At 44.0% G+C, this 27500-nt stretch overlaps 2 protein-coding genes across 21 annotated transcripts in view; one reads left to right on the top strand and one right to left on the bottom strand.

Annotated features, from left to right (window-relative positions):
* LOC138367098 (uncharacterized) overlaps positions 1-6002 on the bottom strand; it is a 7147-nt gene extending 1145 nt beyond the window's left edge. The window contains exons 1-3 of the mRNA XM_069328504.1: positions 5917-6002; positions 2765-2871; positions 417-576 (exon numbers count right to left, since the gene is read on the bottom strand). Coding sequence (XP_069184605.1) covers positions 417-576; positions 2765-2809 — 205 coding nt within the window. The 5' untranslated portion in view covers positions 2810-2871; positions 5917-6002. The remainder of the gene's footprint in view (positions 1-416; positions 577-2764; positions 2872-5916) is intronic.
* Positions 1-27500, top strand: part of LOC123762305 (collagen alpha chain CG42342) — a 492619-nt gene that overhangs the window by 193083 nt on the left and 272036 nt on the right. The window lies entirely within an intron of this gene.

Below are 27500 nucleotides of genomic sequence, written 5' to 3'. Positions count from 1 at the left end.
TGAACAGAATGGTTAACAACGCAGCTCAATTGCAATGCAATGTCACAATAACATTTAAATATACTTTAAGATATAATCTAGAAGAAAATAAGGATATTGAAACGGTTCATAAACTCTATTTCAATAAAGGACACTATGGGGAACTTTGAAAAATAGTTATTGAGTATAATTAGACAGACTTGTTGCTAGGCAGAGGAGTAATGAGATATATGGCAAATTTTGCAAAATATACAATGAAGGTACACAAACATTCATACCCAAACAAAGCAAAATGCTAGGTAAGAACAAAGCATTTGGCCCGTAGGAGAAAGGAGATACCCACAAGACTAGAATACAAGTCATTAACAAGCATGCAAGTATAATACATAATACATGCAGACATATATATAATCCAAAAAAATGTCAAATTTACGTACTTATTATTACATTACAAATATCCAAGGTTTTGAAGACACGTTTCCTCTTGCGCCCAACGAGTGAATACTGAGACCAGACCCCATAGGTCCCTATCCTCCTCATCATTCGTCTCACTGTGTCTCCACAGCTTGCACCGCCCATTTGAGACAGCGTCTGGACCTGTTAAAATAATGCATAAGCTGTAAGGTAATAGAGAATAATATATATCTTTCAATCTCAACATTAGATTTTCTAATTTCCAACTGTATTAAATAAATAGCATTAAAATATTTTCCTTCTTAACTATTACAAAAATCAACGAATTTGAGTAACTTTTGCTTTTGTTTTATTTGTACCTTAAACATAACACTGAACAATCAATTATGTGCCACCCCACCTTCCTTCATCTGCAAAAAAACTAATCAAAAGACATATGTACAAGGCTAAAAAAATTCAGCAACACTTACCATACTCAGGCTAAAAGAATTAAGCAACACTTACCATACTCTTTTTATATTCACTGTTAACTTTTAGCTCATGTGACAGACTTTCCACCTGCTCAACAGTTTCAAGTGGGGATGGAAGAATGTCTTCCAGGATTGGTATATCTCCATGTGTTTTTGACATATGGGTTTCCGTCATTTTGACAATATTCAGGATATCCCCTGATAAAAATGTCAATTTTGATAATTCCTTCATCATGTATTCCATTATGCCAAAACCATAATCATAATCATCTGTATCAAACCTTATTACAGGTAAAACCAGTAGGCAGTCTACTGTATTTTATCAAACCGTTATTAGTATAATAGATCTCGTAATAATTTTGCAAAAATAATGGCATTTACTATTTTTAAAAGATTATTAGCAAATTTACAGAAATGGTGCATTCGGAAGACAAAACCAATTTTTCACTTTTGACAATTGAGCACCTGCTACATCCAGATTCTAGGGAGGAAAGGAAGGACGATCTTACTGGATCCCATAGCCTCTCCGAGGCACAAACCAGGCTTTTACACAAACCCCCCCCCCCCCCCTGCACCCGAGCTTTTTAAAATAGTAAATGCCACTATTTTTGCAAAATTATTACGAGATCTATTATTCTAGAGAATAATGCATATAAATGCATATATGCATATAAATACAAAAGTAAATCAAATCTTATCCTTGTATAATATACAAGCTGATGTGAGATCCCTGTCTACAGGTGGACTGGAACTATTATCCAGTAGGCAGTCTACTGTATTTTATCAAACCGTTATTAGTATAATAGATCTCGTAATAATTTTGCAAAAATAATGGCATTTACTATTTTTAAAAGATTATTAGCAAATTTACACAAATGGTGCATTCGGAAGACAAAACCAATTTTTCACTTTTGACAATTGAGCACCTGCTACATCCAGATTCTAGGGAGGAAAGGAAGGACGATCTTACTGGATCCCATAGCCTCTCCGAGGCACAAACCTGGCTTTTACATAACCCCCCCCCCCCTGCACCCGAGCTTTTTAAAATAGTAAATGCCACTATTTTTGCAAAATTATTACGAGATCTATTATTCTAATAAGAGTTTGATAAAATACAAACCCTGGGGCCATAGAACGGCTATTTAATCCCCTTGAACGGACCTGTGCATGGGCCACTGAGGCATCGAAAAAAAACAGACCGGCTTGGGAAAAAAGCAAAATTGCCGGTCTATGGCCCAGCTGATGGCTGTGCATGAATGGCTAATGGCTAATGGCTGTTAGTTATGGAGCTAGGTTAGACTATGTATGTTTAAATCTCTGATTTAAACAGAGCCAGTGTTCAGTCAAATAACTGAATTTATCAAATCTTATCCTTGTATAATATACAAGCTGATGTGAGATCCCTGTCTACAGGTGGACTGGAACTATTATCCAGTAGGCAGTCTACTGTATTTTATCAAACCGTTATTAGTATAATAGATCTCGTAATAATTTTGCAAAAATAATGGCATTTACTATTTTTAAAAGATTATTAGCAAATTTACACAAATGGTGCATTCGGAAGACAAAACCAATTTTTCACTTTTGACAATTGAGCACCTGCTACATCCAGATTCTAGGGAGGAAAGGAAGGACGATCTTACTGGATCCCATAGCCTCTCCGAGGCACAAACCAGGCTTTTACATAACCCCCCCCCCTGCACCCGAGCTTTTTAAAATAGTAAATGCCATTATTTTTGCAAAATTATTACGAGATCTATTATACTAATAACGGTAAATAAATAATAAATAGTAAATAAATCAAAATCAGTTACATTATTTTATCTTATTCATAGCATAAATGTTCTCGAAGATTACTAAAAAGAAATTGAATTAGACTACAGCAAATTGGCAAACTTTACCTTGTATCTGTTTCCACCGAGTTTGTTTGGGGCGTTCTTCAACATATCAGCAATACTTGTCTCAACATCTCTTTCAGTTGCATTAGTGTGGGTGTTGATACAGGCTTCTGGAAATTTATAAGAATTAATTAATATATATAATTATAATTCACTTTGCTATTCCCCATTCCACAGTCCTCTCGTCCTTCCCACTTCCCTGTCCCCACATCATCCCCACTATTCCCACTTCCCTGTCCCATCGTCCTCCTTACCATTTTCCCCTCCCCTGTCCTTCTTCCTCCCCCACCATCTCCCATTCACCTGTCCCTTTGTCCTCCCCAGCATTCCCCTGTCCCCACCATCCCCAACTCCCCAGTCCCCTCGTCCTCCCCACCATTACCCTCTCCTCTGTCCCCTCGTCTTCCCCACCATACCCCCCTCTCGTCCTCCCCACCATTCCAAACTACCTCATCCGATGCATTCTATAATGGTCTGATGCTTCCATCAGAAAATTGGGAACATCAAATGATCTGATATTCCCATCACTGAAAAATAAGAACAGCTAAAAAAATGAAATGAAAAAAATAAAAAAATAAACTATACTCATGAAATGAACAGTATGGTAAACAACACAGCTCAATTTCAATGCAATGTCACACAAAATTATTAAATCGAAATGAAAATAAATTGAAATCTATGAAAATTCAAATTATCAATACAATCGGAAATATTGAAATAATATCGCAACATAATATAGTGTGGGTTGCTCTTACGTGCAACAGACGGTGCTGTTTTTCAAAAAAGGCATGGTTTTACCTGTCACAAGTGTGGCATCTATACTTATACTCACGAAATGAACGGTATGGTAAACAACATAGCTCAATTGCAATGCAATGTCACAATAACATTTAATAACAATAATAACAATAACATTTAAATATACTTTAAGATATAATCTAGAAGAAAATAAGAACATTGAAACGGTTCATGAACTCGATTTCAATAAAGGACACTATGGGGAACTTTGAAAAACAGTTAATGAGTATAATTAGACAGACTTGTTGCTAGGCAGAGGAGTAAATAATGAGATATATGGCAAATTTTGCAAAATATACGGCACACAAACATTCATACCCAAACAAAGCAAAATGCTAGGTAAGAACAAAGCAGTTGGCCCGTAGGGGAAAGGAGATACCCACAAGACTGGAATACAAGTCATTAACAAGCACACAAGTACTACACTACACAACAACCGCACTACTACCAGAACTGGACGAATCACTACCAAAACAACACATTGCACATCACTACCAAAACAACACAACACAACACAAGCATTGGCAAAGAATTATAGACCAGTTGCACTAACATCCCACATAATAAAATTATTTGAGAGTGATCAGGAGTCAGATTACTAGTTTTATAGAGACCAATGACCTCCACAATCCAGGCCAACAAGGATTTAGAGCAGTTTCTATGATCGAGCCACTGAGATCTATAAAGAATTCTGATCAAGAAAGAGATCTAGGGGTGGTTTTAGATAGAAAACTATAACCTGAGGATCATATTAAGAACATTCTGCGAGGGGCCTATGCTACACTTTTTAACTTTAGAATTGCTTTTAAATACATAGGTCAAAAAGTTTTAAAAGTTTTAAAAGTTTTTTAAACCTCTCGTGTATCATGAGTGTGTTAAAGCATCAGATGGTGCATTCAGATGATGAATATTACCTAGTTCCTTCATCTGGGAAGAATGAACACATATTGGTGCATTCGGATGATAAAAACTAACTACTGTAGTTTAATTGATCAACAGACTGTATATCATATGCAGACTGTATGTGGATCTGCGGGCCACTCCAAACAACAGCCTGGTGGACCAAGCTCCACCAGGGCTAAAGCACAAAGTGATATAGATGTGATAGAGAAACTAGGTCAAATGGAGGAGTAGGTCTGTATATTAAACAGCACCTGACGTGCACAGAGCTACTAAACTCAATGTGGTGGTAGAGTGGTGGGGGGGGGAAACATTGCAGAAAAAAACAAAAATACAATTTGGTCAACAAAACAGCATTGTTTAAAATAGAAGACATGGGTTGTCATTTTGGGGGTAAGGTAGGTTACATTGAGTTAATTAGTTAGTACTTAGTTTTTATCTTAAACTGGTTGGGAGAGGTACAGTGTTGCTGTGCTGGTGAAAGAACACCTAAAGGTAAATTAAATAATGATTGCGAATCCACAAGAAGTTGACATAATATCGCTAGAGATCTGCAATCAGGATGATAAACTTTCCTTAAAGAATTTGACAAACACTTGCTGATAGGACATGAAGTAAATGAAATGTATGTCAAGTTTTGTGAAATATATGATAAAAGCACAACAAAATTTGTACCAAAGGAGAGATGCAGAACTAGGAAAAGGGGTTTGTTCAACAGAAATTGCGAGAGGGCCTGAGACCCAAACACACACAAATGGAATCAATATATAGCAAGAGGCCAAACCCCCAAACATACAAGCGATGCAAAGATGCGAGAAACAGCAGCAGCATTAAGGAGAGGGACTTAAGGACCATAAATAAAGTGTGAAAATAAACTCGAGTAAATTTTTTTAACTACTCTCGACAGTGAAGAAAAACAAATATTCAGACGATTTGTGTTAGAATCATTAATCTTACACTTTCGGTCATATTCAACAACACAAATACATACACACACATTCCTGTTGCTGTAGCAAGTGAAGAATTACACACACAGATCACAATAACGTGATGCATCAAATGAACAAATCCACAAGGGCCGTGACGAGGATTCGAACCTGCGTCCGGGAGCATCCCAGACACTGCCTTAATCGACTGAGCTACAACAGGGTAAAAGGGTTGAAACCGAAGTTCTACTGAACTTACTGGATCCCATAGCCTCTCCGAGGCACAAACCAGGCTTTTACACAACCCCCCCCCCCCCCTGCACCCGAGCTATGTCAACAGGCCGTTCTCCCTCTTCGCCCTTCCGAATGCACCATATCAGTAAATTTTTTAATAATCTTTTAAAAATAGTAAATGCCACTATTTTTGCAAAATTATTACGAGATCTATTATTCTATAGAATAATGCATATAAATGCATATATGCATATAAATACAAAACATAAATACAAAAGTAAATGTAAATAATTTTACCTTGCACCTAGATCCACCAAGCCTGTATGGCGCGCGTTTCAGTACTTCGGAAATCTAGAACTATCTTGAATCTCTAATCTGCAATGAAACAATACATATTATTGCACTTACCAAAACATGGATGAATGTAGAAAATACAGAACTATTAGCTGAATATCAAATAAATGGATTTAATCTATTTCACACAGATAGATATATTACACCGTGTATATTAGGTAATACCTAACATACACGCCTCCACACACACTACATTTGAAATGTAGTCTCAAAAAGACTACATTTCAACAGCAAAGATTACTCCATAAAAAAATAATTAAATTATTGACCAACATGAGAGAGGGTTAGCCAACATGAGGGTTGTGTTGATTGCCTGAAAATATTTAAATTGTGTAATGTATTGAATGGCATTTTTCAAGTTACAACATTTTTTAAATTACTGAACTAGGTTCTAGGCTTTGCTAGGCTTAATTCAATTATTACAGATAAGCCTAACCTAGCCTAGAACCCAGTGGGTTTTCTTCCTATTGGGGAGTGTTGTACATGCCTCGCCTCCACATACACACTAGCACAGCCAGGCCTCGCCTCCACATACACACTAGCACAGCCAGGCCTCGCCTCCACATACACCAGCACTGCCAGGCCTCGCCTCCACATACACACTAGCACAGCCAGGCCTCGCCTCCACATACACCAGCACTGCCAGGCCTCGCCTCCACATACACACTAGCACAGCCAGGCCTCGCCTCCACATACACACTAGCACAGCCAGGCCTCGCCTCCACATACACCAGCACTGCCAGGCCTCGCCTCCACATACTCACCAGCACAGCCAGGCCTCGCCTCCACATACACCAGCACTGCCAGGCCTTGCCTCGCCTCCACATACACCAGCACTGCCAGGCCTCGCCTCCACATTTAAACCAACCAAGCCCACAAATACGTTAACATGGACCAGCATTACACCGTCTAACATACTCTGTCAGATGTAACAACTAAATTTGTGAATTCAAGACCAAATCTATTGTATAACACAGTGTTAGTACGAGAAAAACATTACTTACATTCGAAGCCGTGTTTTAAAATGGCGGCGGTCTTGTACTGACGCTCCAAACTGTGTGTTCGTTTGCGTATGATGAACGTGTGACAATTTACTACAACAATTATTTAATTATTCTTATTCTTTATTTTAATATTTTTAGGGTACATGAAATTTCAAACTTATTTGCACACAATAATATAATTGCATTGTCATAACCTTTATATATTACGGAAAATACGATGACATGAACGAAGTCAAAGTGAAGTTGAAGTCAAAGTCATTCGCCGAACGTATTAGTCATTTTTTTTCATACATACATAGTTGATTTACAAACATAATGTTGGATTTATAGATAGAGCTAGTGCATACAATACCTAAAGCCACTATAGTAGGCCTATATAGCATTTCAGGCAACCGGGCAGTATATATGGACCCCTTACTCAAATCTCTGAATATGTTAGATATTAAGTCCCTGCACATACTCTCATGTGTATTTTATATATATAAAACGCTGCACTGTAATGTCAATCCTGACCTTAAAAGCTTCCTAGAAGGTTGTAACAGATCCCATGAGCACCACACCAGAAACAAATACCTATTTGATATTCCAAGAGTACGACTTAGTCAAACTAGAAATGCTTTACAAATCAAGAGACCTCGAATGTGGAATGACCTTCCCAATTATGTTAAAAACTGTACCTCTCCCAACCAGTTTAAGATAAATAAAGATAAATTTATAAGTTAAGAAAAATTCCACAAATCAACAACCCTGTTACTGACCCTGTATTTACCCAAGTCTTTCCTAAATCTAAACTTATCCAATTTATACCCATTGTTTCGTGTTCTATCTTGTGTTGACAATTTTAATACCCTATTAATATCCCCTTTGTTATATCTATTCAGGAAATTGTGGTTGATCTCGAACCCATTGATAATGTGACGACTTATACAGAATTTTGTAACTATATCATCAAGATTGTAACCAGCTTAGCTAAATGTAGTGTGGGGTTCAGTCCCTAAGCCCATATATGTGCCTCTCTAACCATTTAGGTTACAGGGCAAAAACATAAAAACAAAGGTAACTGCAGAAGGCCTATTGGCCCATACCAGGCAGCTCCTATCTATAACAGATAAACACTAAGTACTACCTAATTAACTCAATGTAACCTACCAACCTAACCCCCAAAATGTCAATCCATATCTTTTATTTTAAACAATGCTGTTTTGTTGACCAAATTGTATTTTTACTCTTTTTCTGTCATGTTTCTCCCACCCCTGTTTTTTCCCTTTTTTCTTATTTTTTCTCAACATAATTCATACTTTAATTATGCGGATCAGGACATCACCTGATCAAACACATCAAACATCGTTTGACCACCATCAAACACACACATTTCGTGTGTGTTTGACGCTCACTGATATGTACCAGCGTTGTTTTATATATATGGTGCTATTCTATCTTACGCTTTGTTGCTCTTTTTTACCTACGGGCTCATAGAACATTCTATTGCGAAAACATTGGCACAAAAATGAATGACGTACATACAATAATAATGTCAGGACAGTGATATAATTATAAACTTTCAAAGCACTGTATCGCCCATGTGTCGTCTTGTCACCAATACTGGGTAACAGTTCCGCCACTTCCCACACTCTTGCGGGTGGGCAGCGACCATTATTCTACGTTTATATTCATATCACCGTGTTGGGAATTTCATTGCGAGTACATTGATACCAAAATTAACGCTGTAGGACAAGTGTGGAAGTGATAACAATCCCAAGAGTAAAAACATTTTGTTGCTCTTGGGCACTCACGGCGAGTCATCTACGTAGGTATTTATTGGGTGCTGGTATTCATATAACTTTTGGTGACCGTTTTTGCTGATTTTCTTCTAGAGAATGTTATTGCGAACACGTTGGTACCAAAATGAAATACATAGCTCGAGAACTAAGGTCAGGAGAGTAAAAAGAGTATACACATTTTTGTTTTGACGCTTAATTAAGGTTATTGTGAGTACTCATCGCCTGCCTAGAAACTGGAACTAGTAATTCCATCTATCATACATATCATACAAGAGGAGCCACACATCTATGGATCATCCAATAAAATCAGCAGACTTCTAGATGTTACTACTGCTCGGCTTAGACTCGGTTACAAGTATCTCTGGGAATTCTCATTATCTGCTGATGTAGACCTGACCAAATGTAAACTGTGTCAACAAAATTATTCGCACACCCTCCGTCACTATGTGATGGAGTGCGAAAAGATACATGAATTTAGAGACAATTCTATAACCAATGTTCCAGCGATGTGTCAATATTTCATTCAAAATGATCTGCTACCAGAAATTTTAGCCAAATATCCCCAGTTTGCTAACTGTAGATAACAACTAAGTGATTGTAACCTATCCACCGCTGCCCACTGGATGGGGGACGGTGTGCAGGACAAACATATAAATTTTGATACTAGCTCTCCACATATGTCAGTTGCTTAATTTAGAACCTGTACTTGAGGTCGATCTCGAACCCATTGTTGATGTGATGACTTATATTGAATTTTGTAACTAGCTCATCAAGATTGTAACTTGCTTAGCTAAATGAATTGTGGGGTTCAGTCCCTGAGCCCATTATGTGCCTCTGTAACCCTTTCCACAACCGCCCACAAGATGGGTATGGGGTGCATAATGGGGTGGGGTGTCTTGGCCAAACGTGCCACATCAAAACCACAAGTTGACATTGAATGTGAATTAACAATGAGACAAGTAAGATTTATACTAATACATTTATACTAACTCTGTTGAGCGTTGACCATTTATACATCAAATCTGTTGATGTGAGCACTTTAGTTTAGTCTGCCGTTTAAAGAAAAAAAGAGCATATCAATGGTATATCACAGAAAACGAATTTATCATAAACTCATGTATTTGTCTTATCATATTGAACTGCATTCATATTTTTAATATATAACAATATGAATATACAAATTTCTGTAAATCCCCTACCTTGTTGGAATCTGTGGAAATGAATGAGCAAATGTGCTGGCTGAAGGCGCTGAAGGAAACCACATTGGTTTCATTTTGGATACAAATGTCCATGGAAATTCAAAATGGAAACTAATTATATAGTTGAACCTGCAGAGACGAGTTTAAGAATCTGTGTTGAGAGTGATGGACACAGCCTTCACAATTATACTTCAGAGAATGTAAACATCTAAGAGTCATTAGAAATATGTGTAGAATAATAAACCCTACATTGTTTGAGTTAGGGAAAACACCATTTGTGATATATAGATACTATAGCTGTTCCTAAAGATTCACCCTTTTTTGCACCAGCAAGATAACATATAAGATTTTAAGAGTTGACGAATGTTAATATTCTTGTTTGATAAACTGTGAACTTGAGACATAGTTAATAAGAACATATTAACACAACAAAATGTTTTCAAAATCCTTAACACCACTTTCCAGCAACTTTCCAGCAAGGTTTCACTCAGCCAATATATATCATTCACAATTTATTAATGAATTTTACAAAAAAACACCTTAAATTTTATATTTAAACATGTAAAAACTATTTGTTTTACATTTGGAAGAAAATAATTGTAGAAAAACAATTTATAATTAAACCTTTGTGTTTGGATTTTTTGAGTAAAAGTTTCTCAAAGGCTCTCCTGCACCATTCTCAATGCAAATCATTCCCACACCTATGGCAAGAGATAGGCGAACGTTGTGTAGATGATTTGTGTTTGCTGGGTTATGCCCTCAAAGGCTCTGTGACCTGACAATATCCCTGAAAGAATGGGCAGAAGCCTTAGCAAACAACCTGTCATGAAATATAACAAAACGTCAGAGTGAGGGGAACTACCAAACAACTGGAAGATAGCCAATTTTTAACTAATATTTAACAAAAGTTATCTACACAGTACACACAGAAAACACAATAGCGTGATACATCAAATGAACAAATCCCCAAGGGTCGTGATTAGGGTTCGAACCTACATCCGGGATGATCCCAGACGCGCCTTAGTCGATAAGTCGTGGCGCAATCACCTAAGGCGCGTCTGGGATCAACCCGGACGTAGGTTCGAACCCTCACACGGCCCTTGTGGATTTGTTCAAAAGTTATCCATTTTGTACATCTGTATTCGTATATGAACCTGTTCTTGTGCTACATGAAGTCTGAAAACCTCGTAACGAACAAAGGTAAACTATAAAACTGCAAAAACTTGTAGCACAATTAGTGCCTGAATTAGGAGAATTGAGCTGCGAGGAAAGACTACAGGAACTCGATCTCACAAGCCTAGAGGAGAGAAGGAGCAAAAGTATGATGATTACTACGTACAAAATACTGAGGTGGGGAATAACCAAAACAGAAACAAGAGAACAAAATGGAACAAGTGAACATTGGTGGAAACTGGAAACACAGATAAGTTGTGGAAGCCACCTCCATCCACAACTTTTAATTAAGGCCAGATTCGACAAAAAATTTGAATGTCAAAACAGTTAAATTATAATGCAAGAGTTACATCAAGTGTAGTAGGTAAGCACCCACTTCTCCACCACCTTCACCACCACCACCACCACCAGATAAGAAGATCGCTACCACTCCCTGGCTCAGTGTCCCTCCTTGCCAGCATGTCAACCAGCTCATCAACCCCTGCTCCTATCCTGCCATCTACCTCAACTCCCCAAACTGGTATTCAACCCGCGGAATCCCCCAGCAATTTCTCAGATAAAGAGTGTTTTATTCCTGTGCTCTCTCTTAATGCCAAGACATATCACCTCAAAATGCGATGCCCTTTGGTGTAGGGACCGGCTGTTGCTACTGCAACTCGCTCGTCTGTGTTCGAGAACTCAACAAAATATGCTTGAAAGGTTGAGTGTTGGCTCCCAAGCCCCGCCTTACCAACGGTCACTTGTTCTATACAGTAACTCCAGAGTCTTCTGTCTTTCCCTCTGGAATACAGACCATTCCATTTGCCTGTGAACGTGATGATACAGAAAAGATATTTCTAACATTCCTGTCACGTCTGCGCCTCAAGTTTGCGCCCATGTCCCCTTGTTCTAATGTTCTTTTTACTGAACATCTTTACTGAAAATCAATTTCTCTGAGAATCAAATGTGGTTGTGATTGATGTCTCTTGTTCCGTCTCTCCTAAGTGCGGTGAGGTCCAGTTTCCTTATCCTGCCTTCTATCATATAATACTAATTCTAATTTTACGTTTCTTTACGTGTGGGGTTCCAGACCGTGGCTGCATACCTCAGAGTGAACCTCACACATGATGTGTACAGCATTCTGAAGCTCCTCTTCCCCTATGTCCGTAAACGGTATTCTTATAAGATGTAATCCACAATATCGTGGGTAATAACATGGTATTACATACCATGTAATACCAATTTGTGGATTGGATCTTATAAAGGGGTGGATGAAGGGGGTGGATTGCCGTCAGACACCTTACTGGTGCCCCCTTCAGGGCAGATTTACAATCTCAAGGTTCCAGTTAGGTATTTCTGAGATCCTTATTGCCAGCGTCCGTGGTCTGGTCAGCATGACAAGGGTCTCGATAATTTGAGGCCCGAGTTCGAACCTTCGATAATCCAAGAGAGTGAAATGCTATTCTTATGTTCAGGAGCTTCATCCAGGCTGATGTAATGCTGTTTAATGTGCACCTTTGGTGCTGAGCTTGGAGTGACTAAGTCTGCCAGGTCCTCGATCTCTCCTCTTGCACCTGCCTCTCTCCATATATTTATATATACAAGAGTTCTTACATTCTATGACTTTCTTTCGGCCAAGTCTTTAATCCTAATTTTCCCCGGAATACGACCCGGCGAAATCGTTTTGACAACTAGGTACCCATTTTACTGTTTGGTAAACAGAGGCTACAGTTAAGGATTGGTCAAAATATACCCACACGCATACACACTAACAGGCCACCAACGTGTGTAGGTGCCCACACGCATACACACTAACAGACCACCAACGTGGGTAGATACCCACACGCATACACACTAACAGGCCACCAACGTGTGTAGATACCCACACGCATACACACTTACAGGCCACCAACGTGGGCAGATACCCACACGCAGCATCTTGGAGTGCTAACCTGACACACAAATAAAATAGGCCAGCCAGCCAGGCAAATTGACAGATATATATATATATATATATATATATATATATCTCTATATATATATATATATATATATATATATATATATATATATATATATATATATATATATCTATATATATATATATATATATATATATATAGATATATATATATATATATATATATATATCTTCGCATATAGTCCTGGGGACCATTCAGGCTTGTTCGCATTTGTGTTCCTCACGTGTGCCCCAAAGAATGAGGTGATTTGGTGAAATGCTATGCCCAAGATTACCATCCGAGTTGCCGTCGGGGAAGTGGCTCAAATAGCCTCGGCTATCACTTCCTTTTGACGGCCGTGATGGTCAAACGGATTAAGGCGCCCTGTAGTTACCAGTTGCGCTGCTTCTGGGAGTATGGGTTCGAGTCACTTCTGGGGTGTGAGTTTTCATTCGCATATAGTCCTGGGGACCATTCAGGCTTGTTCGCATATATATATATATAATATATATATATATATATATATATATATATATATATATATATATATATATATATATATATAATTCAGACAAGCAGGCAGGCAGGCAGGCAGGCAGGTAAGGCAGACAGGTAGGCATGGGAGATATATAGGGAGGCATGTAGGTAGGCAGGCAGGTAGACAAGATAGAGAGGTAGGTATGGAAGAGATATATATATAGGGTGACAGGGAGGCATGTAGGTAGAGAGGCAGAGAAGGGTCAGGTCCAGGTATCGTGGTCCAACTTGCTGGTCTCATCAAAGGGAAACAATGAACATCGCACTATAGTGATGTTTTATGGGATAGTGTTCTCGTTCTACCCCCGACCCTTCACGGCTGAGTGACTCACCCGTCGTAAATACTATGTTTATGGTGTTCAACTCCTTAGCCTTGGTGTTCACTACTTCTCTAACGTATCCGGTGCTTAGCGTCTTCCAGTAGTACCCCCGCGGCTACTGCTCAACGTCACCCCAGTGTTCAACAGTATACCTCCTCCGGTGTTCAACAGTAAACCTCCCAAAGTGTTCAACAGTAAACCTCCCCCAAAGTTCAACAGTAAACTTCCCCCTGTGTTCAACAGTAAACCTTACCCCCAGTGTTCAACAGTAAACCTCCCCCAAAGTTCAACAGTAAACTTCCCCCTGTGTTCAACAGTAAACCTTACCCCCAGTGTTCAACAGTAAACCCCTGCCCCCCAACACCCACCACAAGCAGGCGTCCACCAGTGGGAATTTCAACGCAGCCGAGAAAGCCGTCCTAACAGAATTTACACGGTGGAGACTGCCCGCCCCGACCAGACGCGCCCTGGCCTCTTGGTCGCTGGGACGCTCAACCACAACTACCACAACTACCACAACTACCTCTCTTAACTGCCGTACCTGGCTCGCTACCGCTGGCTACCGATGTCAAGGGAAGTAGTGGGACACAAGGGTCTTTACGGGGTGGTGGGAGTTTGAATTACAACTATGGGTAGCAAGTTATTAGTTATGACTTGTTGTGGTAGTTATTATTATGACTTTCTCGTGTAAATAATTGACTGTAAATTTGTGTAAACTGCCTAAGGAATACATTTACGAACATTTATGAATTAAGTATTTAAATTTAACTCAATTGCAATAAAGTTCAAAATGTTCGAAAACCGGATACAGGAGCTGAAGCTGGATTTGGTAAGCCCATTTAGGCACGTACACCTAGGTGAGCACACACACACAAACACACGTTAAGTTAACGCTTAATAAATCACCATACAAGCCCCATACACCATACACCACACCTTCCCTAGCCATACACTGTATGTGATAGCACCAGGTGCACCAAGGCTAATAGGGCGAGGCTTATAAGACCTGGTTCTACCGTGGGGCGTTATCGGGTAAGGCTGGCAAGCTATCCACCAGCCCCCAGATGGCTATCTACCCATCCGACTGAGGGAGACTCCACACTAGCCTATCCTTGGCGTCTCACCATCTCTAATCCAGACTCGAGTTGGTCCTTCACAAATGTTAAATGGGGAAAATCAAGTGAGATAACAATGTGATGATAGAGTGGTAGAGGAAGGCTGCCCCGGGCGTCTGGGGAGGGTCTCGGCCTTGTCTTAGTCCCTTCTTGGTACTGATCAGCCGTGGCGTGTGTGTGTGTGTGTGTGTGTGTGTGTGTACTCACCTAATATTCATCTAGTTGTGTTTGCGGGGGTTGAGCTTTGCTCTTTCGGCCCGCCTCTCAACTGTCAATCAACTGTTTTACTAACTACTTTTTTTTTCCACACCACACACACACACACCCAGGAAGCAGCCCGTAACAGCTGTCTAACTCCCAGGTACCTATTTACTGCTAGGTAACAGGGGCATTCAGGGTGAAAGAAACTTAGCCCATTTGTTTCTGCCTCGTGCGGGAATCGAACCCGCGCCACAGAATTACGAGTCCTGCGCGCTATTCACCAGGCTACCAGGCCCCTAGTGTGTGTGTGTGTGTGTGTGTGTGTGTGTGTGTGTGTGTGTGTGTGTGTGTGTGTGTGTGTGTCTTCACCTAGTTGTATACACCTAGTTGTGCTTGCGGGGGTTGAACTCTTCTCTTTCGGCCCGCCTCTCAACTGTCAGTCAATCAACTGTTACTAACTGCTAACTAATTTTTTTCCTCCCCACACACACACATCCCCAGGAAGCAGCCCGTAACAGCTGTCTAACTCCCAGGTACCTGTTTACTGCTAGACAACAGGGGCATCAGGGTGAAAGAAACTCTGCCCATTTGTTTCTCGCCGGCGCCCAGGATCCAACCCGAATCCTGGGATTACGAGTCACAAGCGCTGTCCGTTCAGCCAGGGCCCCCTAGCTGTGTGTGTGTGTGTGGGCGTGCGCGAGCGTGCGTGTGTGTGGCGTGTGTGGGCGTGCGCGAGCGTGCGTGTGTGTGGCGTGTGTGGGCGTGCGCGAGCGTGCGTGTGGCGTGTGTGTGCGTGCGCGCGCGTGTGTGTGCGCGAGTTGTGCGTGTGTGTGGCGTGTGTGGGCGTGCGTGTGCAGTAAACTACCACAACTTGTCATGATAATCGCCGCCCCCTTGTTAAGACTCTAACCACCAGCTGGCCGACCTTCGCCCCCCCACGCCCCTCACGCCCCCCCACGCCCCTCACGCCCCCCCCCCCCTATTTACCCACCCTTTTCTCTCCCTCTTTATTTGTCACCACCTTTATTGTATGGGAGGAAAGATATGATACGAATTGTTTTTATCTTGTCTCTTCTTCTTCTCCTTCTCCTCCTTCTTCTTCTCCTTCTCCTCCTTCTTCTTCTTCTCCTCCTTCTTCTTCTCCTTCTCCTTCTCCTTGTTCTTCTTAGCACCTTCTTCCCCTTCGTGTTTTATTATATTATCTCACTTTCCTTATTTCATTTATTCTGTGTTCGTCACTCCTTCCCTTCACTTATGCTTCATTATTACATTTATCTGTCTGTCTGTCTCTCTCTCTCTCTCTCCCTCTCTCTCTCTCTCTCTCTCTCTCTCTCTCTCTCTCTCTCTCTCTCTCTCTCTCTCTCTCTCTCTCTCTCTCTCTCTCTCTCTCTCTCTCTCTCTCTCTCTCTCCATCCAGTATTTTGTATGTAGTGATCAAGTGCTGACGTCCCTAATCCGAGTCTCAGTTGTGGTGATGTTGTCGTGGTGGAGGTGCTGGTAGGTGTCGTTCTGGTTATCTTGATCTTGAGATGATTTCGGGGCTTTAGTGTTCCCACGGCCCGGTCCTCGACCAGGCCTCCACCCCCAGGAAGCAGCCAGTGACAGCTGACTAATACCCAGGTACCTATTTTACTGCTAGGTAACAGGGGCATCAGGGTGAAAGAAACTCTGCCATTGTTTCTCGCCGGCGCCTGGGATCGAACCCGGGACCAAAGGATCACAAGTCCAGCGTGCTGTCCGCTCGGCCGACCGGCTCCCTCCAGACTCCGGGGTCCAAGGAGGCGTTGGGGTCCATGAAGACCTTGGGGTCCATGCCTTGGGGGTCCATGTAGGCCTTGGGGTCCATGCCTTGGGGGTCCATGTAGGCCTTGGGGTCCATGCCTTGGGGGTCCATGTAGGCCTTGGGGTCCATGCCTTGGGGGTCCATGTAGGCCTTGGGGGTCCATGTAGGCCTTGGGGTCCATGGAGCCTCCTGGGAGTGACTGGGGCGTGAAGAACGTGGTGAGGGAGACGCCAGACGGCGCTAGAGGGAAGTGTTGGCGCAGGGAAGGAAGAGGAAGGAACTTTGCACATTAAACACTCTCTGGTCAGTTTGACCCGCTAATGATGGTAATTACGGCCACTCCCGAAGGGGTAGTTTCATCCCCCCCCCCTCATCTCATTCCCCATCCTCACCCCCTCTCTCCCACACCCCCTTCCCCTTCCGCCGCCCTTTCCCTCACCCCCCAGACCCCCCCATGACCAGACCCCCTTCCCGAGTGGGAGCAACATACTGCCACATACACTATGGCGATAATTTCATGTGGATTATTTATGTAATAAATGGGTTAGCATGGGTGATGTGTACGGTAAACTACACTGAGGAGTACTCTTTGGGGTTTACACTGAGCCAGGGGGAGCTGTGGTATACTGTGTGGTCTACACTGAGCCAGGGAGGAGCTGTGGTATACTGTGTGGTCTACACTGAGCCAGGAGGAGCTGTGGTATACTGTGTGGTCTACACTGAGCCAGGGAGGACCTGTGGTATACTGTGTGGCCTACACTGAGCCAGGGAGGAGCTGTGGTATACTGTGTGGTCTACAATGAGCCAGGGGGGAGCTGTGGTATACTGTGTGGTCTACACTGAGCCAGGGAGGAGCTGTGGTATACTGTGTGGTCTACACTGAGCCAGGGAGGAGCTGTGGTATACTGTGTGGTCTACACTGAGCCAGGGGGGAGCTGTGGTATACTGTGTGGTCTACACTGAGCCAGGGAGGAGCTGTGGTATACTGTGTGGCCTACACTGAGCCAGGGAGGAGCTGTGGTATACTGTGTGGTCTACACTGAGCCAGGGAGGAGCTGTGGTATACTGTGTGGCCTACACTGAGCCAGGGAGGAGCTGTGGTATACTGTGTGGTCTACAATGAGCCAGGGGGGAGCTGTGGTATACTGTGTGGTCTACACTGAGCCAGGGAGGAGCGGTAATGATGCTCAGGTGATTACAAGCGGCGCTCCGCCAGACGGACAGCAGGATGTGATTAATGATACACACGGGACGGAGAGAGAGAGAGAGAGAGAGAGAGAGAGAGAGAGAGAGAGAGAGAGAGAGAGAGAGAGAGAGAGAGAGAGAGAGAGAGAGAGAGAGAGAGAGAGAGAGTGTGTGTATACAAGTAATTATATAGATGGATATGCACATATATTATAACACATACCCCCCATAATATTGTTGGTATGTTGACCTACAGGAGACAAACCAAATACCTTATTTGTTTCTTATTTCAGCTGTTTGACTCTCTGTTTAACAATTTGTATTTATATTCTAAGCTGCATCACTTAAGAACCCATCCCTGCATTTGTGTGGCAGTGCACAATAGAAAGTTGTTTTCACATATCCACACATTAAAACATTGATTGTAACCATGATATATATGTGCTTCAGCCTACAGTTTAGACCTATTGTCTTATGTATGACCCTCTGTCCTGCGTGACAGTGAATACTAGCATTAACCTCAATTTAATAAGACTATCAAAATCCTCAGATTAGGCAAAATTGTAATTAATTTTGTCAATAAAGATGTTAATAATAATAATCTGTTTAATATAATTCCTGAATATCACTGTCAATAAATAGTTTTGGTTGTCTATGTGCAACTTCTATACTTTTCTTATAGAGAATCATTCCCTTGACACTAATTGCAATTAAAACAGACTTTTGCAATATTTGTTGTTTTTCTTCTAGTGTGTTGAGCCCGATCCTGCAAGCAATGGGGGGGGGGGGAGGTGTAACTCATGTGTCATAACTCTTATGCCAAGGGGGGGGGGGTGTGGCCTGTGTCTGGTGACGTCACCATCTCTTGACACTTGACGCCTCAGTCATCTGTAAGAGAGCACTTTATGCCACCAGACACCACCACCACCACGACCACTTGAGCTGGAGGGTAGAGCGACGGTCTCGCTTCATGCAGGTCGGCGTTCAATCCCCGACCGCTCAAGTGCTTGGGCACCTGGTTACCTTTGTTCTTAGGTTCTTATTTGATTAGTGTAACCATAGTCCTTAAAACGAGATCAGTAAGAATAACAGGAACAGTAGCACGATATATATTCAATTTCCTGTCAAGCTGAATGCAAAGATTAACAGTAAATAAAGTCAAGTCCGAGGACAGTGACAAGATAAGTACCCCAGGTACTCCTGGTAACCCAAGGCACAGTACTTCCTCTCATGCTTGTTCTCTTTCTCATATCAGATATAGACAGACAGACAGACAGACAGACAGACAGACAGACAGACAGACAGACAGACAGACAAGTCACAGCTTCGTGTCATCCTTTGCGGATCAACCATAAATCACCACGAAGATTACTTCTGCAGATAACATTAACAAACTACAAGCCCATATTAAGAAAGCCTTCGACTGGACAACGGAATATAGCAAGATGCTTAACAGTATTAAATTCCAAGCACTTAGGTATGGTAAAAAATGAAGAAAAATGTAATACAGGGTACAAACTTTCTGGAGGGTCGACCAACCGTTCAGGAGAGTCGACCAGATTTCCAGGAGATCGACCAAGCTAAAGGAGAGTCGACACATTTTCCATGAGGGTCGAGCCAGCTTTCAGGAGAGGCAGCTTATTCTCAAGAGGCTGAAGACTTTAAAAGGAGATGAAGCAAGCATTCTTAGCGAGCCTTCTGAGGGCAGCAAGGCGTTAAATATGCACTCAGCATTCCCTGCTTTACACGCCATCAACCTTTCTCCCTCCCGCAGTGTGTGTGTGTGTGTGTGTGTGTGTGTGTGTGTGTGTGTGTGTGTGTGTGTGTGTGTGTGTGTGTGTGTGTACTCACCTAGTTGTGCTTGCGGGGGTTGAGCTCTGGCTCTTTGGTCCCGCCTCTCAACCGTCAATCAACAGGTGTACAGGTTCCTGAGCCTATTGGGCTCTATCATACCTACACTTGAAACTGTGTATGGAGTCAGCCTCCACCACATCTCTTCCCAATGCATTCCATTTGTCAACCACTCTGACACTAAAAAAGTTCTTTCTAATATCTCTGTGGCTCATTTGGGCACTCAGTTTCCACCTGTGTCCCCTAGTGCGTGTTCCCCTTGTGTTAAATAGCCTGTCTTTATTTTCCCTATCAAATCCCTTCAGAATCTTGAATGTGGTGATCATGTCCCCCCTAACTCTTGTCTTCCAGCGAAGTGAGGTTTAATTCCCGTAGTCTCTCCTCGTGTGTGTGTGTGTGTGTGCATCACGTATGTGCGTGCACGAGCGTGTGTGCATGTGTTTACTTTAAAGAGAGAGAGGAAAGGGGGCGCCAGATGGTAGAACCCACAACGCAAGACGCTCAGCCATCAACAGCCTCAGGCTGGCTATGGTTTTTGGAACTTGCTCGTTCAACACGATGATGGCCGGGGCACAAAGTCAACCAACCATATAAAGGCTCTGGCACACAGGTGGTTCCTGGCCCATCCTGTTGCATACAAGATAGTTACTTATCATGAAATTTAGTATATTCCTGATATACAGATAATAAGCTCATCAAATAAGTTTCTAGAGGGCAGGCTTCAGATGAGCTAATGTAGGATAACAGCTCTTGCTTGCATTTTCACTAGGATCATCATTACCTGGTTGATACCTGGTTGATGGGGTTCTGGCTTTGACTTTCCTAATTAACTCTAGCCTTTGTTAAAAGAAAAAGTGCGATAGACAGACACGATAGACAGAGGAGGGTGAGGGGGGGTGCGGATATAGCACATAATCACTGTTTTGTAACCAACAAAAGCAGCACAATTTATGAGATAACAACCAGTTATTGTTGAACAGTTAGGAAGCTAGAAGCAGGTGATGGTCCCCACCTCTCCACCAATGAGGAGGCGAACTAGCAGAACAGCCACCAGCGCATGGACCAATCACGAGCCGAGGAAGGCGACCACACACCCGCCACTCACAAATCACCACGAGTCGTGACGGGGTCAAGTGAGGTCAAGAATTTGCACCGTCTCCGCTCTCCCTCGGAGCTTACCACCTCTCCCTACCTTAGGGTTACCATGGGCTGGCTTCAAGCATCAATGTCCCTGCGGCCCGGTTTCTCACCAGGCTTCCTGGTTGGTGGTCTGGTTAACCAGGCTGTTAGACGCAGCTGCTCGCAGTGGGATTTAGGAATTATAGCCCGATTGATCAGGAAGCCGGTCGGCCGAGCGGACAGCACGCTGGACTTGTGATCCTGTGGTCCTGGGTTCGATCCTAGGCGCCGGCGAGAAACAATGGGCAGAGTTTCTTTCACCCTATGCCCCCTGTTACCTAGCAGTAAAATAGGTACCTGGGTGTTAGTCAGCTGTCACGGGCTGCTTCCTGGGGGTGGAGGCCTGGTCGAGGACCGGGCCGCGGGGACACTAAAGCCCCGAAATCGTCTCAAGATAACCTCAAGATATGCTTTGGAGGTGTTTATCTAGTGGGCCAGCCAGAGGCTTAGGGCCGCGCAGGAATATCCCTGCAAAAAAAAAAAAAACTAGTTGTTCTGATATCGTGTTTTACTTGTGTTTCTAAGGGCGGTCCTGCTCATGTTATCATATCGGTTAACATCTCTGGAATGTAACCACCAAAAGGAACACTGCACTAGGCCTATCGACCGAGAGGCAGTTATTTTTTCTCATTCATGTCTAACCAGTTTTTAAAACCTTTCAAAGTATTTGTTTCAAGGTTAAATAGATAGGGGAAGGGGGGTGGGGTGGGGATATGTAGGTACCTGCCTCTCGTGTGGTTAATTAGGTTGTTGGTGCCTGCGGCTTGCAGTCAGTCGTTGGCACGGGAGAGTAGTTAATGAGGTACCCTTTGGAGGCGTTTATCAAGCCTTCTCTTGAACACAACAAGGAGGCTGTTGGTAATGGTGAGAAACCTTGAATACTTTCCTCCTTTCTATACGTGGGATTGGTATTGTGTGTGTGTGTGTGTGTGTGTGTGTGTGTGTGTGTGTGTGTGTGTGTGTGTGTGTGTGTGTGTGTGTGTGTGTGTGTGTGCACTCACCTAATCACCTAATATTATATATATATAGTGTGTATATTTGTGTGTACGTACACGCGTCCATAACACATACATCTCCAACATAAGTTTTTATCCGTGTTTAGAAAGATATAACCAACACAGCTTTAACAGGTATTAAAACTTCGCCAAATTATGATCCCTTCTTGCAGGAAGTTTTGTTAAGGTCTACGACGCCGCTCCGCCAGAGTTCCTAATATGTATATATATATGTTTTGCTGCTTTTGAAAAGTATATAATTATAATCTTATACACATTTAAGAGATATTGATGATGATAATAAAACAATTTATAACATTGGCGTGTGTGTGAACACGGCCACAACAGTTTCAACACAAGTGTGCAGGAGGTGGCTACGGAGGTGTGCGAGCTGCAGGGTCAGTCTAACTGACCAAATCCCTGCTGTCAGTTCCAGGTAATACCTCCATAAATATTGTCACTTCTTTCTTCAATTAGTTCATATTTCTCTCTCTCTCTCTCTCTCTCTCTCTCTCTCTCTCTCTCTCTCTCTCTCTCTCTCTCTCTCTCTCTCTCTCTCTCTCTCTCTCTCTCTCTCTCTCTCTCTCTCTCTCTCTCTCTCTCTCTCTCTCTCTCTCTCTCATACACACACACACACAGACAAAGGGGCGTCGGTGGTTGTGTGGACAGCACGCTATACACGTAATCCTGTGGCCTGGGTTCGATTCCCGGCGCCGGCGAGAAAACACAATGGGTAGAGTTTCTGTCACCCTGATGCACCTGTTCACCTAGCAGTAAAGAGGTACCTTGGAGGTTAGACAGCTGCTACGGGCTGCTGTCTAACTGGGGATGTGTGTGTGTGTGTGTGTGTGTGTGTGTGTGTGTGTGTGCATGTGTTAGAGATAAATATATATAGTAGATATAATAGAGGAAAAATAGATTAGATAGACGGGGTCCAAGAGGTAAGAGCTGGAGCCTGCAGACACAAGTTATGCAGCTAAGTTATGTAGTTAGGCAGCTAAGTTATGTAGTTAGGCAGCTAAGTTATGTAGTTAGGCAGCTAAGTTATGTAGTTAGGCAGCTAAGTTATGTAGTTAGGCAGCTAAGTTATGTAGTTAGGCAGCTAAGTTATGTAGTTAGGCAGCTAAGTTATGTAGTTATGCAGCTAAGTTATGTAGTTATGCAGCTAAGTTATGTAGTTAGGCAGCTAAGTTATGTAGTTAGGCAGCTAAGTTATGTAGTTAGGCAGCTAAGTTATGTAGTTAGGCAGCTAAGTTATGTAGTTAGGCAGCTAAGTTATGTAGTTAGGCAGCTAAGTTATGTAGTTAGGCAGCTAAGTTATGTAGTTATGCAGCTAAGTTATGTAGTTAGGCAGCTAAGTTATGTAGTTAGGCAGCTAAGACAACCACAGATGCACAACAACTTTTTTTAAGGCTGATTTGTTCTCGTCCCTATAAAAAAATAGAAACACATTATTGACCGATTGCACGATGGCTTCGGAACACTGCCCCATGACGTCGCAACACTGCCCCATGACGTCGCAACACTGCCCCATGACGTCGCAACACTGCCCCATGACGTCGCAACACTGCCCCATGACGTCGCAACACTGCCCCATGACGTCGCAACACTGCCCTATGACGTCGCAACACTGCCCCATGACGTCGCAACACTGCCCCATGACGTCGCACCACTGCCCCATGACGTCGCAACACTGCCCCATGACGTCGCAACACTGCCCCATGACGTCGCAACACTGCCCCATGACGTCGCATCACTGCCCCATGACGTCGCAACATTAACCGTTGTGGCTCGTAGGAACTGTTGATGGGGCGGGTGTAATTGTGGAGAGTGTGAGTGTGGGATGGGTGACGGCCCGGGCTGTCCTGCCCGCAGACGTGGACATCCATTAGCCAGATTATGCAGACTCGTCCCCAACCCCCACACCCCCCACAACACCCCACACACACTTCCCCCCCCCCCCCCACATACACACCTTACACCCCCCCCCCCCCACACACACACCTCAAACATTCCCTGCATGATTAACTTCAGACGCTTATGGTCGTATAGTCTGTAGAGAGAGAGAGAGAGAGAGAGAGAGAGAGAGAGAGAGAGAGAGAGAGAGAGAGGAAGGTAGAGGGACGGGAAGGTGATCTTTATTGCGGCTGTTGAATCTACTAATGATCTGTATACCTTGATATATTTGCTGCTGATATGCTCACCTCGGGCTTATCTTATCTCGGAGCATCACTATTAATGCGCTGTAAGAGTATATTTGTTTTTATAGCATTGTACTCTTGCTAGGGAATATGGTTTGTCGACTGGAGGATAGCGGGTGTTGTGTGGTATATCGACTCGCTTTCCGGGTTTATTGCAATGTGATATCCTTCTGTGGCTTGTCCCTATATGGAAGGTACCGGTGGGCCGGGTTTACACAGTGAAATAACAACATACTGGAGCGAAAAGTTACGCTAGGAAACGCAGAATAGACCCGGCGAACAGTAGAGGTGTCACCCCTTACCTTGTGGTTACCTTGCTATGACTCCGGGGCTTAGCGTCCCCGCGGCCCGGTCATCGCTCAGGCCTTCTCGTTGCTGGACTGGTCAACCAGGCTGTTGGACGCGGCTGCTCGCAGTTTGACCCGTAGGCACAATCTGAAAACACTATTGGCATCACAGGTCCACCGCTGCTCAATATCCTCCCAGCAAATCTGTGAAATATTGCCGGTACAGAAGTAGAAGTGTTGAGGAGATGGTACAGAAGTAGAAGTGTTGAGGAGATGGTACAGAAGTAGAAGTGTTGAGGAGATGGTACAGAAGTAGAAGTGTTGAGGAGATGGTACAGAAGTAGAAGTGTTGAGGAGATGGTACAGAAGTAGAAGTGTTGAGGAGATGGTACAGAAGTAGAAGTGTTGAGGAGATGGTACAGAAGTAGAAGTGTTGAGGAGAAAAATTAGATATTCTCCTGTAAGAATTACCGGACCAACGGGTTGTAGTAGATGTGTAGTGTGTGTGTGTGTGTGTGTGTGTGTGTGTGTGTGTGTGTGTGTGTGTGTGTGTGTGTGTGTGTGTGTGTGTGTGTGTGTGCTGGCCGCTCCCACCAACAGCCTGTTGGACCAAGTTACCACAGGTCACGTCTGCTATGCCTATACTTTATGTTATAGTTCGTTATACTCTATAGGTTCTTGTATATTTGCCCTGGGTATGTTCATTCATCGAAGAACACACAGCGGCATTTAATTACAACAACTACTGATTTTAACACGGCTAGATGAGCCAGAATTTTGAGTCCTGAAAGTCATTAATGTCGACGTAAATTACGTTCCATATTTCCACGCTCCGTAGACCTTCTACAAAATGGCGATTTGATGTGTGTTGGGTGAGATAGTGAGGAGGGGGGGGGGGGGGGGCTGGGGCTCCAGCACCCAGACGCCACACCACGGGGGCCCTGGGCACGTCCACGGGGCCCTGGGCACGTCCACGTGGGCCCTGGGCACGTCCACGTGGGCCCTGGGTACGTCCACGGGGCCCTGGGCACGTCCACGGGGCCCTGGGCACGTCCACGGGGCCCTGGGCACGTCCACGGGGCCCTGGGCACGTCCACGGGGCCCTGGGCACGTCCACGGGGCCCTGGGCACGTCCACGTGGGCCCTGGGCACGTCCACGTGGGCCCTGGGCACGTCCACGTGGGCCCTGGGCACGTCCACGTGGGCCCTGGGCACGTCCACGTGGGCCCTGGGCACGTCCACGGGGCCCTGGGCACGTCCACGGGGCCCTGGGCACGTCCACGTGGGCCCTGGGCACGTCCACGTGGGCCCTGGGCACGTCCACGGGGCCCTGGGCACGTCCACGGGGCCCTGGGTACGTCCACGGGGTAATAGTGCTGCACGCTAACAGCACCATTCAAAGCTGGAGATATTGGTGACTTGGTGAACGGGCAGAGACCCTTTACCGCCAGAGTCCACTCAATAAAACATCTAAATTATTGGGACCGCTTAACATTTTTAAATCGGTATTCCCCCCTTCTCTAGTAAGAGCGAGGGGGAGGAATGTAAGAGCGAGAGAGTGAACGTAAGAGCGAGGGGAGGAACGTAAGAGCGAGGGGAGGAACGTAAGAGCGAGGGGAGGAACGTAAGAGCGAGGGAGGAGAACGTAGCACTATACACATGCCTCAGGTTCGGGTGATAAAGACATAACAAATAGAGCGAAAAAAAAAATTAGTCACGAAAAAAATAAGCCTAAAACCGAACTTAAACATTCCCAGTGCTCCTAGAACACACATACGTTCTATATTAGGCCTAACGTAGGGTATATGAGGCCTATATTGGGCTGCTTGATCAAGTTAGGTTCTTCAGACGCATTTGCAGGGTTCACAATGCCATCTGGGCGCACCGCTCCTGTCGTAGGTAAGTCCACTACGGGCTCACCATAGCCCGTGATACTTGCAACTTGTTCCAAGTAGCTGAATCTATAACAACAACAGCCATCTGGGCTCTAAATGTAAACTTGTTTGGGCATGTCTGTGGGCGTTTGGGCAGCTAGTTTGGGCTGTAAGCCGTGTCATTTGAGGAGGATGGCGTGTAAGGGTGAGGCTGGGTGGTGCCCTAAGCCTTCACCCTCATCTGTGGTGAGTATTGTCTCATTCGTGAAAAAGACGCCATGAGTAATCCCCCAAAATTATGCATTACAGCTGAGGGAGAGAGCCATAGAAAATGGGTTCCCCAGGGAGGGTGTGGTGTGGTGTGGTATGGTGTGGTGTGGTGTGGTGTGGTGTGGTGTGGTATGGTGTGGTGTGGTGTGGTGTGGTGTGTGGTGAAGGGTCCCCAGCGCAGCCGTAAGTCACAACACCCAGCCAGGGCCACTTCTTGAGGCCTCGGCTCATCTTCTTGGTCGTACGTCACAATTACCTTATCATTTACCTTTTATCGTCGGCTGGTCGGGCTGGTGTCTGGCCGTGTGCCGCCCCAGCTGGCTGGCTGTCTTGGTGAATGGCTGGCTGGCTGGCTGCTTGTATGGCTGTCTTGGTGAATGGCTGGCTGCTTGTATGGCTGTCTTGGTGAATGGTTGGCTAGCTGGCTGACTGGCTGGCTGGCTGCTTGTATGGCTGTCTTGGTGAATGGCTGGCTGGCTGGCTGCTTGTATGGCTATCTTGGTGAATGGCTGGCTGGCTGGCTGCTTGTATGGCTGTCTTGGTGAATGGCTGGCTAGCTGGCTGACTGGCTGGCTGGTGTATTTGTTGTTAGTGAGAACGTTTGCTGAAGGACAAGGTACGTTCAGGAGAAA

Source organism: Procambarus clarkii, chromosome 2 (genome assembly GCF_040958095.1).
Source record: "Procambarus clarkii isolate CNS0578487 chromosome 2, FALCON_Pclarkii_2.0, whole genome shotgun sequence".
NCBI lineage: Eukaryota > Metazoa > Arthropoda > Malacostraca > Decapoda > Cambaridae > Procambarus > Procambarus clarkii.
The sequence above is the reverse complement of the archived record's forward strand: the minus strand, read 5'-3'. Positions and strand labels throughout refer to the sequence as shown.